Source organism: Corvus cornix, chromosome 2 (assembly GCF_000738735.6).
Source record: "Corvus cornix cornix isolate S_Up_H32 chromosome 2, ASM73873v5, whole genome shotgun sequence".
In the NCBI taxonomy this organism is placed as follows: Eukaryota; Metazoa; Chordata; class Aves; order Passeriformes; family Corvidae; genus Corvus; species Corvus cornix.
This window is the reverse complement of record NC_046333.1, coordinates 128,052,226-128,069,503: the sequence shown is the minus strand read 5'-3', so window position 1 is coordinate 128,069,503 and position 17,278 is coordinate 128,052,226. Positions and strand designations below refer to the sequence as shown.

The window sequence follows — 17,278 nt, the reverse complement described above, 5'->3', positions numbered from 1 at the left end:
TATTCTTTAGCCAGTCCCTTGTAATAGAGTGTTAGACTACAGGCAAGTTTGAAGCTCTCCACCATCTGGAGAAGTACTACTGTTTAGGAAGAGTGCTACATGAAACAGTGGGAATGCCTCCACAGGGGCACAAGTAACAGTATGGGTTTGTATTCTAGTGGTTAGAATAGGAAAAAAGGAGATCAAGACCAAAGGTTGTTGATTTCGCTTCCTGGTGAAGGAAATTTTCATGCATACCTCTGTGATATAAAGATCTTTCTGAACAGTAAAAACCTGAATTCAGAGCAACCTGAGGAATCTGGGGTGATGCTTATGCTATCCAAGGAAAATGTGCTTGTCTCCAAAAATAAAAGAGTTGAGCAATAGGTAATACACTAAGAACAGTTACCAAATCTACAGAGTTCTACAATAAGGGGTTTAAAGGAATCCTGGGGTACATAAGTTCAAATAATAGCTTTTTAAAATTGTTTTATTTTCTCATATATAAATATTTATTTATTTTCATAGGTTTTAATTATGAATAGAAATAACTTACAGCATGCTAGTTGGTACTGTATATTTTGTAATAATAACACAGTATAAATATATTTACTTGCTTAAGACATGAAAAATTTGCAGTTGTTTTAAGAAATTAACATATAATCCAAAGTAGGGTTTGGGGTCACATACGTAAAGCTAGTGAGTAATGCAAGAGTCACAAATGCAGATTTTTAAAGCTGTAGTATTTAACCATTATGGGGCATTACTTTTAAAAGTATACATTTAAATAGAAAATAAAGTATTAATTAGCTAACAGTTAAATACAACTTACCAAATTGGCTCTAATATCTGAATAGGGAAATAATTTGTAGCAGTATATGTACTTTTGTACATGCAGCTCCTTTTGCAAAAGACCTAAATTGTCCTGAAGCCTTTACCTTTGTAAGTATGATGTATTTGACAAACCATTTAGTCAAACATCAGGGTGAAAGTAGTTTAATCAACTTCAGGCACTTGAAATTATCACGATGTTTGTTCTTATGAACCAGGAGGAAGCTCACTTGGTGTCCAACAGTTTTCTCCTCTCCTCTCAGTCTCCTATCAGAGGTTTAGAAGCGCAGTTCCTCATCTCTGGAAGAAGATTACCATTGTTTCCCCCATCTGATCTGCTATAAGGATAAATCTTCTAAAATGCAAAATATTCAGACAAACTAATTTTTTTAAGACAAGGGAAAATCTATGATAGGTTTTTATGTGTACATGTCCATGGAATGAGCCTCTCTGTAATAAATGTTTTCCAGTCTTGTGTGGAAATTAAAGTCTGAGTATTTCAAAATTAGATTATATACCTTTCTAGAAAGAGCAGCCACTCTAGAACGCTTTCAGAATGGCAGAATAATCCCTGAGAGTAGCAGATCCATATTATATGCAGAATTTTCAACACATGATATGAGAATCAAAACATTGTTTCTGAGATATTTCAGATACTTTCCTGCTGTTACAAGTTCTCAATAATTTAAAGTTAATAAGGAAAGAAGAACATAAAAAGTAGCCTAAGTAGAAGAAAAAAGAAGTCTTGCCATGTATTTCTGCTAAAATGTTGAATTGTGCGCTACTTGGCACTATCTGAAATGTTTCATGACCTTCACAAGATTGGGAACAGACTTTATATATATTTTTCCTACACTGATTAGTGGTAAGGATTTTACAATATTTAGTACAAGTATTGAAAAGTAGCATCTACAAAACTTGGTATGTTAGCTGCCCTATGTGCCCTACAGAAACAAACAAAACAAATATCTCGTTTTGAATCTGCAAGCAAATTTTAAAAAGTAATTTTTTTCATCATATGTCAGAAAACTGGCCTTGGTTAAGTTTGAAAGGATGCATACGTATATTCCACCTCTCTAGACCTTGTGTGCACAATAAAGCCATTTATATAAACAGCTGTTGATCCAATACACCATCCAGGGCCTCAGTGGCAGACTTTTGATCCGTTTCTCTCAGACTCCTTTCCCTACAAAGCAGTTCAGTGCTCACTAAAACCACATGAGTCTTTTCCAGATCCTTCCAACCCCAAACTGGTCTATATTAGTCCCTCTGCAGATTTATGTCCTGCTTTGTTTCATTAAGGCTACTGCACTCTTCCCTGGAGGCATCAACTGCCAGACCTCCCAAAGTCTTGTGATGCTATCACTTAAATATACAGCTTTTGCTTTTGGAAAGCTTTACCTCTTTGCTGTCACAGCCTCATGTGTTTTTCTGGAATGAGATAAGGTGAACAGGCACAGAAGACAAACTGGTGATTTCTAGATCATGATATCCAAAAATTCAAATCTAATAGCTACTGCCATGGTGATTGTACCAGTATTCCATCACATCCTCCTCTTCATGAAAAAAATATTATCTCTGAGAAGATCATTAATTCTAGGAGGAAAATTGTGAAAACTTTTCTCACAGAAGACTGTTGCTCATCCTGCTTCCATAGTAAAAGTTATAAAACTTCCCAAATTAATTCTACTTTGAAATAATACACTCCATCCTGATTTTCAGCTTCCCAGTGAAAAGAAAATTTCTTAAAATTTGAAAGTTATTCAATTAGCTACTTTTGCAAGACCTTTTCCTACAGACTTTGTTGAGAAGTTTATGATGAGATTTTGAATTGAGAGAGAGAGAAGTTATTTGCTGAGTGCTGTAGTAAATTCTCAGTGTGGATTGGAGTGAATGGTTGTCAATTTATTGAGGGTGGCAGGTGAAATTTAGTCCTGATGGGGTAATGCTAGAGGGATAATTTGAATTCTTCACACACATTGCAGATTTCTAAATTAATTGTAGCCAGTGAGGGAAGAGAGTTGGGCAGTGTTTTAGACAGCTCAGCAAAAACAGCCATTCAGTGTGCTACAAAAGGAAGATGTTAGGACATTTAAAAACAATTCTAAAAATCTTGAAATATTTTAATACCATTAAAATATTCTGTTACTATTTTCTTACATACTTTTTTTTTAGGTTCTGACAACTTAATCTCGGAAAGTGATTCATCAAGAAAAGACAGAATTCTAGAAAAGTGTGAAAGGAAATTTGAGTATGGGAATGGCATTTTGTAAGGTTCTCTATTAATATTGTTTCATTCAAGAAGACTAAATAGGATCAGCCTTAAGAATAAGAAAAGATAGACTGAGTTGTATTTCTATTTTCAAAAATCAATGTGGATCAGTTGAAGTGGACAGTAAACTTTAAAGTGAAAATTGCTTTTTGAAAATCAACCTTTAGCTGATGGAATTAATATAAATTTTCTCAATAGTCCTTAGATGGGAAGAAAGAAGAAAGATTACTTTTCATGAAAAATTGCTTATAGAAAAAACTATAGTGGCAAGCGTATATTAAGAAAAATGAACCTTAGAATAGGTATGACGATGGTCAGTTGCAGAATTTTAAGGTAAGTAAGGAAGTAGCTCTTGATAAAAATGGATTTTATATTGCAGATGTTTATCATACAATCATCACCTTTAAACAGTGTAAAAACATACTGTTATCTCTTACCTGTAGAAAGGTAAAAAACATTGCCAAGTTTCTAAAATTATTTCTACTCTGGCTGTCATACAGAAAAACAGCACAACAATATGAGAATACTTGTTCCATGATGTCCACCACCTACTGGAAGGTCTCAGTTGGAAATATCTTGTGTATCTGTTCTGATTTGGAATAGGATGGACTAGAACAATGAATCCGAAACAGTTTGGGTAACATCAACCATAATCTGAATCTTTTTTGTTCAGTATACATGGGTCACAGTTTAGAGGTTTTTTGGGTTCCTTACTTGCAGCTCTGAGGTACCTTAATCTGTGGAAGAGCTTGATGTTTGCAAAATTTAGGATTAATTTGATTCCTAACTCTTTCTCTCTTTCTATTTTAACTTTGTTTTTCCTTATTTTTTGTGTTGGTGGGGTTTTTTTTGTTTTTTTGGTTTTTTTTTTTTGGTTTTCAGTACATCAAAACGTATACTGCTCCTTTTTCCTAAGGTTTTTTCCTCCCTGTAGGAGCTGAGAAATACAGTATTCAGATTGTTCATTAACAATTGTTAACTCAATTACTATCCTAAAATATTTTTTTCTTCTTTCTAAGACCAAAACTGGAAAAAAAAAGTTTAACTTTTCTCTGGATCATATATATGCATACACAGGTAAACTGTTGTAAGCACCTTTGTCTTTAAAATACACAAAATCTGTTCTCACTTGCACTTTGAACCTCTAAAAAATGTATACATACTTTTGGAAATTTGGATTTAACATCTGAATGGATAAAACTAGGTCTAATTTTGCCTCTAGTTTATGGTAGAACAAGTCTAAATAACATAGGTTACACTAAAAACAAACGAATATCAAATAAACTGCTGCTTGGGATGCTTAATATTGTATTCACAGGATTAAGATACTAATGACATTGCTATGAGGGCCTGTGATAATTACTGATTGCAAATGTAATTTTCAAAATGCACTAGGTTACTTGAATTGCATATTAGCCTTCTTAATTTCATGGAAGACCATGTCTTTTGGAAGAAGAAAACAGAAAAGCATGCACATACAATTTTCCCTGGCCTTTTCTGCTACTTTGGTTCTATCTGCATGAACTAGAAAACCAATGTATTTATAAAAAAACCCCCAACCTCTAAAATGTCTGAACTTTGCAAATATTACCAGTGATATGTGTAAGGAAATTATTTTCTTTAAGCAAGTTTTTTTTTTTAATACATATAAATTACATATAAAATACATATAAAAGTATGGATAAATCCTAATCTTGTTGTTGGTTGGTAGTGACACTTGATTGAGTTGAGCTGGGTACTGAGTGCTCTAAGCATCCATCTGAACCTATGGCTACTGAGAGCACTCAGGAATTCACAGCATCAGGTCCTAATTAAGGTCCAGGAATTGTTCTACTACATTTTAAAATTGCAAAACACATGACCACAGCCCATAGGGGAGCTAATAAAAGATAATCCTGTGGCTTGCTTTGAAGCAATTACTCTATGTCCCTTTCTGCCTGCAGGAATCACCTTGCCACATCCCTCACATGAATTAATCTACCACTTCCCCTTCCCCCCTTCTATTTTTGTAATTCTGCCCTTTAACAAAAATAGAGTTTAGAGGATGACATAAAAAGGAGAGTTGCAGATGTATTGAAATATATTCAGTTTTTCTGCTGCGCAGGAGGCTTACAAACAGCTGGTGAGTTAGTGTACTGCAAGCAAAATAGACATCAAATGATGTATAAGGATTTTTTTGTCTTTATGAAAGTAAGAGGCTAATACAGCCAGCCTGAGTTGGTCATATTTTGCCACTAATCTACACAGTCATTGTTTCAGGGAAAAGAAATATTTTACCTTTTAATTTATGTGTCTTTATTATAGCAAGCAAGATAGTTTCCTCTATATCTTCTGTCCTTTTTCCTTCACCTTAACATCATTGGCAGGAGTTAAATGCTATGAATTCCGGTACTGAATTCACCTTTTCTTGCTAAATAAGATTTGAACTCTATACAGAAAAGCTACTGTATTCATCTATTGTGATTCTTGCTAAAACAGAATTAATGAAAGATATGTGATCATTGTTGAAGATGAATAAAAAAAGGTAAAAATGTTTACCCAGTATTGTTGTTACCTCTGTAGCTCTAGGGCACTATCTGGCTTCACTTGAACAACATATACCAGAGGAAAATAAGGACAGGTGTAATTTGCATAAATTATCAAAGAGAATCATTAGAAGCAAGCATGTATAAATGGCAGTGCTAAGTTCTAAATGATCCCTTCCCTCCCTGTGGCAGAGTCATCTCCCACAGGCATTTTCTGAAGAAGTGCTGGAAATGAGGGTGGGAAACATTAATTATAGATCAATATCCCATGGAACCTCTTCTACTGGACCAGCATTTTTAAAACTGGGGAATAAGTCAGAAACTAAAACAATATGGGATAGAGGACAAGCTATTTTCTGTACTGCCTTTTCATCCTTAAGGCCTCTGATCACATACATTTATTATGTAGCTGAATTGATTGTGTTCATTGAAAAACAGTGGCTGAATTGGCTGAACTAAAATATTGTCCTTCTTCCTCATGAAGAAATCATACAATTCACAGAATTTACTTCCTTTCTTTATTAGCTCCATAGACTCCTTTCAAATGTTCTGGGGTTTTTCTTTTAAATGTTCTGTTGTAGTATTTAATTTTGTTTTCATTCCACCATGTGAACAAAAGAAAGTAATTTGGGAATGACAGTATTACCATTTTTTGTTCATTACATTTTCTTCTTGTCTCCCTTGGAAATGACAAACTGGTATCATGCATCAATTTTATGTATTTATAAAATCTGTGTTCATCTTCTGTCTACAGATTTCTGCAGGAAAACATAAATCAGATTTTTCAAAGATCTATAATAGTAAATATCACAAATCTTAGACCAGTCAAAAAAAGGAGTTATTTCTAAAATATGCAATGACATCCAGCAAGGAATTGCAGGGTCTGAAATTTTGCATCTTAGATATCTGACTTTGAAAAGCAGAAGGAAAAAAAAGAATAGTTTCAGCTTAAAAGTAGATATAGCATATATTTATATATTTACATTTAAAAACTCTTTTGACTGTGGTAAACAAACATACTGTGCTATAAAAGTTTATGTTGCTAATAGTCATGACATCATTAATTGCTTAAAAATACATAGAAAGAAATGAAAGTAAAAATTATATTCATCCAAATAAAGGAACTAACTGGTTCAGTTAAATACCTCCTGTTTTCACGGGAGGCAGCTTTGCTCTTGACTTTGGCACAGCCGTTTGGTTTTTTACAGACACAAACTTTTAAACACTGCTTATGTGTGGTTAAGTATGAATTTACATGCACTCTTATCTATAAAGGTGTAGTAAAAAACCTATGAAGTATAAATCAACAAAAAATATGCATTGTGCTGTTGCATTTCTATCCTTTTGCTTTAATGCAGTTTTAGTTTAACCCATAATATGAGAATATTCATGATATTGATATTTATTCAGGAAACATTTATGTAGACATTTAGTGGATGTTTCTGTGATTCAAACTATGATGTTTCTTATGTTTATAAAGTGAGAAAAAACCTATTATAATGAGGAAAATTAAATTCAGGTAATATGGGTTAAAAAAAAGTTTGTTCAAGTCACATTTCCTTTAGATATTTAAGTTGCATTTCATCTATTTCAGTGTTGTAAATTGAAACTGCATAAATTATAATAGTAAAGTTATTTTATCTAATGGATTCAAATACCAAGTGCCAAATATGGTTTGAACAATCATTTCCCCAAAGGAACTTTGTAGATTGACCTTTTCCTTTTATTACAACGGACTACCTTCCCACAAGCCTTTTTAAAGCAGCACACCACCATCTGTTGGTACATTATGTGTTTATGTATTTCCTATATAAATGTCTTAGAACAAAGTTTTACTACTTTTATTAAAATTATTTCAAACAACCTGTTGGGATATAAAAAAAGGAAAGTGATCATTACTGTATTTTTGGTCAATACACTGCTGGTTTTGTTTTTGTTTTGGTTCACACGGCAGCATGTAATTTATAATTGCACCACAGAAGACAGAAATACCAAATAACCAAGATTTCTTACTTCAGTCTTATAGTAGTATACAGTTTCTGTTTCTGGTGTTGCTGCTGCTGCTAATGATTTGACAGCCCATGAGGAAAAACTGTATATTTTTATTAAGTTTTAATGATGCAAATACCTCCCTTTTAGACTACATGGTTGCCTGCAATGATATTCTCAAAACCTAAAATAATATGTGGTCATTTCCAGCTAATGCCAACCACTCGGGGACTTTGCTGCTTGTAGGATGGCGATTGAAGCAATGAGGCAGTCCTCATGAATTCATGATTAAATGCATTGCTTTGATTGTTTAGAATATGTGTGTGAGGGGAGATAGGCTTTCTCTTGAGAAATCTAAACCAGAAGAAACAGAAGTTCAAGCAAGTACTAAGCTGTAAGATCTAAGCGGCAAATTCTGTTTCCCTAGTTGTTCAGTTCCTTGCTTGCTTTTTTTCTAAGAATAAACAACTCTACCCTAAAATGTTGTGATGCTAAGCATAGTCAAAATTATGGCATCAATACATATTTGGATTAGACCAAAATAATCAGCTTGCAGGTGAAGTATTGCAAAGCTGTAGGGGTCAAAGAGGCAATGACAAGGCGGGGTGATCTTCTGGAGTGTAGTGAAAGACTCACTTGGAACTCTTGCCTTCTTTGATATATCACCAAACTGCAATTGCATTTATATAGTGATTGATGTGTTCAAAGCCTTGTCTAAATGCTTGCAATGCTGTGATGAGGAAAGTTGGGAGGTGTCACTCATTTTTGCTACCAAAAAGTGAGTGATGATTCTCCAAGGAACTCCTCATGGGCCTTTGGTTCAACCAGAATTGCCCTGACTCCAGGCTCATCATTGTTTTTGTTGTATGTCCATCACCTTGATCTGGTCCGTTGTGTTCTGGGATCCAGGCATCTGAATAAACTCCACGGCTACATATAATGAGCCACAGAGAACCATAAAAGAAAAAGAAAAATCTAAGCCTGGGAAAGATCAGGGATGTTCCAAGTAGGAACATGAGTAACCTCTCAGAAGATACACAGAGAGGGACAGAAAGAGGCAAAAAAAGTAAAAGATTTGAGTCTTAAAGGGACTGGAGGTTATGGAATCTTGTGAGCAATCTCCATTCCCCACAATATTATGGTTATCAAAGAAGTAGACAGCAATTCTTTCTGGACGTATACCATTGCTTAGCTATCAGGCAAAAAGTTGCAGAGTTGCACCCATGTTCTTAGTTAGTTTGAAATTCGTAAACCAAAGGTGTTATTGAATAGGTATTGTGGAAAAAGAGCTCTGTCCAGCCCCCTTCCCAGGACCATGTCCAGATGGCTTTTGAGTATCTCCAAGAATGGAGGCTCCACAGCATGTCTGGGCAACCTGTTGCCAGTGTTTGACCACCCTCACAGTAAAAAAGTGTTTCCTTAGACCTGAAAAGGAACTTCATGTGTTTCAGTTTGTACCCATGACCTCTGGTCATGTTACTGGGCACTGCTGAAAAGAGCCTGACTCCATCTTCTGTTCTCCCTCCTTTCAGATATTTGTGTACATAGATAAGATACCCCTGGAGCCTTCTCTAAGCTGAAAAGTCCCAGCTCTCTCAGTCTTTCTTCATAGGAGTGATGCTCCAGTCCCTTATTCATCCTCATGGCCTTAGAAGTTTCTTTTTATTCCTTTTTTTGGAAGCAGTCAGGACATATGCAGCCAGACTATTCAATAAAGCATTCTTATCCCTGCAGAGCACTTAATACTTTTCTAGAAGCTATAGAAATTCTAGTAAGATGCAGAGACAGTGTCCTTTAACATGAGCTGTATGATTGAGTATTTATATCTACTAGAACTAGAAGTTTTATTTGTGGAAGTATTTCCACTTGTCTGGGTCTCTGCCAGACTTTGCCAGAGGTTTCTATTAGTGATTGAAGAAAATTTCCCTGAGCAAATAATGAATAAGGTCCACATTCTGATGTCAGTTATAAATGTGCTACAGGAAATTATCAAGGGTTTCTTTCCAGGCCAGGGATTTGTGTCAGAGTTGTTATACCGCTAACCCACTCTCCACACAGACAGTAGAAGTAGTGAATAAACAATGTAGCTTCTGCATTTGGAGCTGGGTAGTGTCTTATCTCAGTTCCAAGCATATTTCAGTCGCTGAAGGACAGTGCTATATGCAGACCCCACATCTGCTGCTCTCTGGTAGATTCCCATCTGCCTGGGATCTGTAAACGGCTCTGGCCTGGTGCTCCTGACAGCTCTTTTACACCTCCCACTTCTGCTGCTCTCAAGCTACATTGGTTTTCCCATGTGTAAGTGTGGCAGTAAAGGAAATTATTTAGATTATTTAGACTAAACTTGAATTACAAATGAGAGGAATTCAGCACACAGTTTTGAATACATTTTGCCTTTTTACTTGTGTCATGCCTTGGACTCTGAGTTTGAATCAAAGTCACTTACAAGGCAGAGCTTCTAGCCTTGGGCTGCAGTCTTCATTCTTGAGCTGCCTCCCACTGGGAACAGGAATACCCTTTTAAAATTATCTCTGTCACCATACGTGTGAGTGGGGAAATTCCAGATTGTCACCTCTCTGCTGACATGTAGTATCATGTGTTGGTAAATCTGGTTTTGTGCTGTTGGAGACTAATATAATAAGATTGTTCAGTTTCACATCTATTTTGTAGCTAGAACACAGAAAAAAACAGTAGGCAGATACATAATAGAACAGTGGAGGTGCCTCAATTAATTTTGAACTGACTAGCTGCAGCAACACTGCACTCAGTGAAGCCCAATTTATTCTCTTCCATGACCCACTATGAGGTCAATTCTGCTACTTCTAGTACTGTATCTAAGTATTTACTGTAGTGCAGGCTGCAGCCTAGACATCCCACAGCTTTGTCTGAATTATTAAGTCCCTGCTACAAATTTTGTAATCTCCAGTAAAGATTACCATCATTAATGTGTCTAAGACTATGCCAGTGATACATGTAAATTGTTTACTGGGGGGTTGTCACAATAATTGACAAGAAAATAGGTTGTTCACTTTCTAGTTTATGTCAGTGGAGAACTAAATTTTGCAAGTTGGTGTTTTGACTTTTTCTTTTTGGCATGTTCATAGTGAAAAAAAAGGTAATTGCTTGGTCTGAAGGTGCTTCTTTCTATTTAAGATCTTTTCCACACTGCTACACAATTTCCAAGAAATTGATTTGTTTGTGAGCTTCAATGTACTCTGAAAGTACAAGCTGGTTTTTTGGTTAAGAATTAGTTATCTCAACTTAAAACCGTGGGTACTAAACCAGTCATGACCATTAAACTTCTGTTTTATCTATCATAATTCTTTTCATTCTGTAGACATTGCTGAGAAACTAGGTTAGACTCTCCTGGACTATGTGTTCTTAGGTGCTTTTTTTTGGAAGTATTTTTCTGACTAGATATATGCCATGCACCGTATACCCATTCACATCAGGCTGTTCTGTTAAAAAAACACCACTGGTGAGGAACTGATGTCACTGAAGACAAGAGGAAGGAAAAACATCAGAAGATTTCATCTAATGCTCTGTGTAAACACTTTGGTTTATTTCTGGTTGTCTATCAAGTTGTCACTGAAAAGTCGGTATTAACTGCCATAGGTAGGTCTGTAATTAAAACACACCATTAACCATGATTATTTGACCTAAACAAAGAAATAATTTGGTCATATGGGTAGTAATTCCAGAGCTAGCTTATTTATACTTACTATAGTTAAAGCCTTCAATCGCTTTTCAAAATTACATCAGCACTTGAACTACTAAATCCTGTAGTGATCAGTAAGTTAGATTCATAAATGTATGCTTTTTGAAAATATAAAGCTCCTGAATTACTCAGACACTTTAAATCATTTCACTTATAGTGTCTTTGGTGGAAGTGTATTAAAAAACAGAAGTCAAAATATTTTGAAATTATGAAATATCACAGTTTTACTCAGTGCAGTTAGGAATTCTGTTTGCAGATAAAATCTAAAAAAGGAACAGGAATACATGAATAATAATGATATGCAGCTGCACTACTGAAGATGTTTATGAAATTGTTTTGATCTGTGTTTTATTAGACTGATTTACTTTATTAGACTGATTTACTTAACTAAGCCTTCAGGTTCATAGACCGTAATTGTACTGTAGCTTATACTACGTACTGTCATTCAGGAACATTAATAATTTCTTGATAAGCTTTCTTCTATCTTAGAAATCAGTAATCTCTCTGAAACTCTGATTATCTTAATAATATTCTTGTTTAATCTTTAATGATGATAAATGGGTTCTCTTTGTTCTTAATAAGAGTTTGGTGCCAACATACTGTTTTTAAGATCAATCTTTCTTCCTAAACTAGCAAAGATCTGAATGATTAAAATCCCTTGGTGTGTTTAATACACTTTAAGTTAGCCCATTCTTTATCCTATAGAGGAGAAAAAAATACAGCAGTGTGAGAAAGTGCTATCTGTTCCATAGCCAGATGAGCCACACAGAATAGCATAAGTAGCAGTTACAAACTAAAATGAAAAGATTTTTTTCATCATGTCAGGAAAAAAAACCCCAAGCCCTAGGTGTCTAGTCAATGACATCCAAAATCTGGAAGGTGATACAGCTCATGTGCTGAGCACTTACAGATTCCATGGATGCCTGCAGAAGTGTCAGGTCCTCAACAAACTCCTATCATGTCTACAGATTTAATCACCAATGGATTTTTTTTATCATTTTCTTTACAATTATGAAAACAGAAGGTGGAATTAGGGTGAAGGAACTTTTCTGATGGGTAAAATATGCAAATCACGGGTTTAAATTTAAAATGTATAGATGAATAGGACATAAGTCTTGAAGTTCTGTTGCTGAATAAAAATATTTTTAGGCTAATTTTATTTCTGGTTTTTCTGTTTTTTTGTTTTTCTTTCCTAAATGAAATATTTGTGTGTCCATGTTCTTCTGAATTACTCCTAACACTTCAGCTAAACTCCAGTGTTTCTTAATAGGCCAACAGTGGGAACTAACATAGAAATCTAGTGCCACCAGATGCTTAGTAAGGATAGATTTTAGCTTCAAGTTTTCTGGAGGTTAATGCAGATAATGAAATATGATTAAGCAAAAGAGGTTTCTTCAGTTCATTTTTAAAACAGTAGAAAGAGTGACTCACATCAGAAAGTTCAAATACATAAAAGGCTGCTTCAGAGGGGAAATTAATAATTGGTTCCCTTTACCTGCAGCAGGTAAAATAAAAAGTTACAGGCTTAAATTCTAGCAAGAAGGAATCAACTCTAAAGCAAACTTCACAGCAGCAGGATACTAAAACACTGTACTAGAGAGGGAAGTGGTGGAACCTGTTGTGTTCCAGCTGTGTTTTTCTGTGGCTACATGAGAGGTACCATGGATCTCATTTGGCAGCAGGACAAGAAAGTCCTGCCCAAAAACTTGACTTGAAGTAGCAGTATTTTATCTTCCTAAATTGTATAAAGGAGTGAAATATATCACTTATTTGGAGTCTGTGCAAAGGGTCCCTGTTGGCATCCCAGACATTACATGTTAGATGGATCTACTTCACTATTTCTTTGTTCCAAGACTGATGGTTTCCTCAGGATGGGGCTCGCCAAGACATTGTCATTGTTGAAGTACATTAAGGCAGACTAAGTCTAATTTCAGTAGAGGGGAGGGGAAAATTCTTCTGGATATAATTTCTTTTATAGCTTGCCTCAAAAATACAAGACAGATAGAAAATGATTTTCTTTCATTTCCCTGCTCAAACTGTTTCTTTTCCTCTTCACTGTTTTGCCCACCTATGCATTCTGGGCTTTAAGTTAAGCTTCTCCTCTACAGTTCACAGCATTTGGGCTATACACAATAGAATCTGAGGTGCATATTTCAGATATATAGTAGTCTGAGCCAAGGTCCTTCAAAATTTTCTGTCCTTCCTGCAGAAAACTACAGAACTAGATTTGCTGTCTTTTTTCTTGCTTCATAATCCTTTCTCATAAGGACAGAGTAAAGAATTTTGTAACACTAAATGCTACTACCTCTCAAACACTGTCTAACATGGAGGTCAATTTGTCTGATTTTTCAAAAAGAAACTTACTTTCAGAGTGTCATCTGACTTTCCAGTATGTTGGCTGTGTCTTCTAGGCTATTTTGAAGGCTGAGGGAAGACCCAGGTGGTCTACTTCCTTTGTTAATGATTGGGGGTGGCTTTCAGACATCCTGTATTTAACTTGTATGTAAGACTTCTTAGATAGGGAAAGGCTATACTGTCCTCTCCTGCTGTTTCTGAGCCAACTCTCTTTTCCTTTTCTGCCAAGCTTCTCTGCAATGGCACTCTGCAAGATTCCAGTTTGTTCTCCCTGCTCCACTTTTCCCATGAGCAGTAGTCCCCAAGATATTTTTTCTGTCTCCGTCTTAACAGCTTTTCTAATTCAGATATCTGAAGGTTTAACTTCTGGCAAATTTTCTTACTTGTAAGCCCATACCTCTGACTCCTTCATTTATGCCACAGTGGGGATGGTTTTGTGTGATGATAGGTGACCTCCCAAGGCTACCAAGCAATTTTGTCTGCCCTTGGCACCTGAGAGCTTCATAAAAAGCCCTGCTCTATGTTTGCATACCAAATTCTTGCTGAAAAGGTGGCAAGAAGGTGGTATCATTTTACATAACCATGACATACTACCCAGAACTATTTTTCTTCCCTATTTGTTTTGATATCACTGACTTCAGAAGAAGAATATGAAAATAACCCCATTCTTAAATATACTCATTGTAAATATTCATTCAAAGAGACTCTACATACTACACTGAAATCAATCCACTCTGTGTCAAACTTATTTAATTCTTAGTTGCATGGTCTTGTTTCCACATATTACATTGCTCTTGCCAACATTCAGGCACTGTCTGGCCTGTCAGAGCTATCTTCTGTAAGGAAGAACCGGCTTCATCTGCAAAGTGGCAAGTAAACTAAATTATTTCTGTAACTACCCAAATCTTGCACACACTTAATGTACACAAGTTCTCCCTTAAACTGAAAAGTGTAAGAAGGTAAGAGTATGTAAAGTTGGATGTTAGGTACTGATTGTAGCAGTTCATTTATATTGGACATAAGAGCATTTTCCTATCTATTAAACAAATTTTTGTTCTTATTCTGAATGGTTCCTGTATATAAAGATAGTGTGAAGGTGAAAGACTTTAGTCTGGGTCTTAATCCTTTCTATACCTTGCTGTCATGTTGTATCTCCCTGTTGTGTGGGGCTCACAAATAGGTTGTGGGTTTGATCCCTGTGGGCCAATCACTTAAGTATTGGATTCGATGATCCTTGCGAGTCCCTTTCAACTCAGAATATTCTGTGATTTTGTGATTCTGTGATTGTTGAGGTTGTGTGTGAACTGCATAGGTAAATGTGTGTTTAAGGTAAACATGTTTAAATTAGAAATATCTGAACTCATAACCTGAAGATTTCCGCAATCATTAATGTCAGTTTGATCTTTTACTTGCACTGAGCCGATGTTCACCTGTAATACACGTTCAGTGTTAGCAAAGAGAACCTTAATAATGAATTAATTCCTCATGATCATCTGCACTGTGTTCGTAAAAGGGGAGTGCACCACGACCATGGTTAACCTGCTATAAAACTGAAACAGTGGACTCTGCAAGATAAATTTAAAACTGAACATAGATACGTAGGTTGGTGTTAGGCTGTAAAAAAACAGTGTATATACAAACAGATAAAACCCAGAAGTGTTGTATGAGGCAGAGAGAGCCCACAAAACACTATAAGGTGTAGTGGGCGGATAGCGTTCATTAATGTAATGATTCAGAATCTGTGAATTGTGATGTGATATGTTTGAAAGAGGTGGCTGAATCAATTTTTAAAAGTTTTTTTTGTTAAAGAACAGATTTATGGGGTCACAAATATTTTGTTACTGGGGGGAGTGAAATAGCAGGAATGCTTTTTAACTGAGTCTTGTAGAATGGCCATATATGTACCTTTTGTTCTAGTGAGTACTTCCAGCCCTCAAATGAAAAGACATTTTTAAAGCTGTATCAGTGCCCTCACTTCCTCAAAAGTCTTTCACTGTTCTCTGTATAGTCTTGATTTTGAGAATTCATAGAAACATTATAGCTGCAGCTACTTGTTTATGAAACATTGCCTCAAGAGGACAGCATGTTTCAGAGGGTTTGTCCAAGTGTTCTTAAGATAGTGGCTTTAATCCATGAAGCTTTCAGTAATTTGGGCCTCACGCTTTTACGCAATTAAGACCATAATCAGTTGGCATTAAATCCATCTTGATTTAAAAAGGTAGTTCCTCTTATCAGAGTTTTCGCTAAGTGAAGGCAGACTCTGCTACTTCACTGTCTCCTGGACACCTGCTTTGCCTATAAGTATGTGATTTTGACGTTCTTTTCAGAAAGCTGAATGTCTCCCTACCCTCTCTTTTATATTCTTTGAGAGACAATAACAATATAGTGTAAATGTGTGAGAGCTATTGTGGATTTATTATTGTAGATGGTGAATATTATTGTGTGCCCTGTGGGTAGTCAGTTGTATGTGGCATATATTGTAGATTTATATTTTGTCTGCTTAAAACACTACTAGAAGTGCCTAGAGCCAGGGTTAGGTGCTTAAGTTGTAGCTTCAAATAAATAAATAAATAAATACATTAAATAAATAATTGAAGCAGTCAGTTTCAGATAATAGAGAGAGATTGCTTCTGGGTAGAAAACTCTGTAAGTCTTACAGCAACAGAATCTTTAATAAAGAAGGTTAAAGAAAATCCCCGAAGAATTTCTTGTCTGCAGATAAATAAAAGAACCCCAAGCACCCAAACTAACAGGACTTGGTGAATTAGAAGCTTCTTTATGTATGGTATAAAACTAATTACTAGGGAGCATTTTATTTACCTCTAATTTCTATTTAATAGCCACTGCACTTGTCATTGCAGGTATGGTTACAAAAGTATGGCTACCTTCCACCAACTGACCCCCGAATGTCGGTGTTGCGCTCTGCAGAAACCATGCAATCAGCTATAGCTGCCATGCAGCAGTTCTATGGCATTAATATGACAGGAAAAGTGGACAGGAACACAATTGAGTAAGTAACCAGTACTGAACTGCTCTTGACTTTTCTGTTTTAAGCAGGGTAAAATAGAGCTGGGAAGCAGCAGTGTAACCGGAGTATCCAAATAGTGTTGCAGCTTCAGATGGGGAATTAAATTTTTTCTCTCTTTCCTTGCCTTTTCATTTTCTTCATCTACTGTATTTTGTGGTAGCAGGTCATCACCTGCCTAAATGCTGTCTGCCTTTGGGTGAGTGATTGTAAACAAGATGTTACAGGGTTACCTAAAGAAAGGGTCAAAAGGTTGTCAATGTGGAAGGGAAGAAACGTATTTGGAGCTGGCAAGAATCCATTAAATGTTCCACAACTGAAGGAGTCTTTTTTTACTAGAAAATCTTTAGTGTAAATTTCTTTATTCTCATTGAAAAAAAATATTTGGCACACTCCACTGGCTCATTCGTTTAGTGTTTTTCAGTAACAAAAAACTAGGTGTGGTCATTTTAATATGCAGTAAAATTGAATTTGTTTTGCATGCCCTTTGCAATTCTGAAGTTGTTTCAGGCTCTCAGTGTCTGATTTTAGTGACAGAATGGACACAGAGAAACTTTGTAAAACAGACCTATTAAAGGACACTT

General features: G+C 35.7%; 1 protein-coding gene across 1 annotated transcript in view; it reads left to right on the top strand.

Moving 5' to 3' along the window:
- The window catches only part of MMP16 (matrix metallopeptidase 16), a 174,535-nt gene that overhangs the window by 67,496 nt on the left and 89,761 nt on the right, over positions 1 to 17,278 (top strand). Inside the window, exon 2 of the mRNA XM_010405008.4 lies at positions 16,531 to 16,679. Coding sequence (XP_010403310.2) covers positions 16,531 to 16,679 — 149 coding nt within the window. The remainder of the gene's footprint in view (positions 1 to 16,530; positions 16,680 to 17,278) is intronic.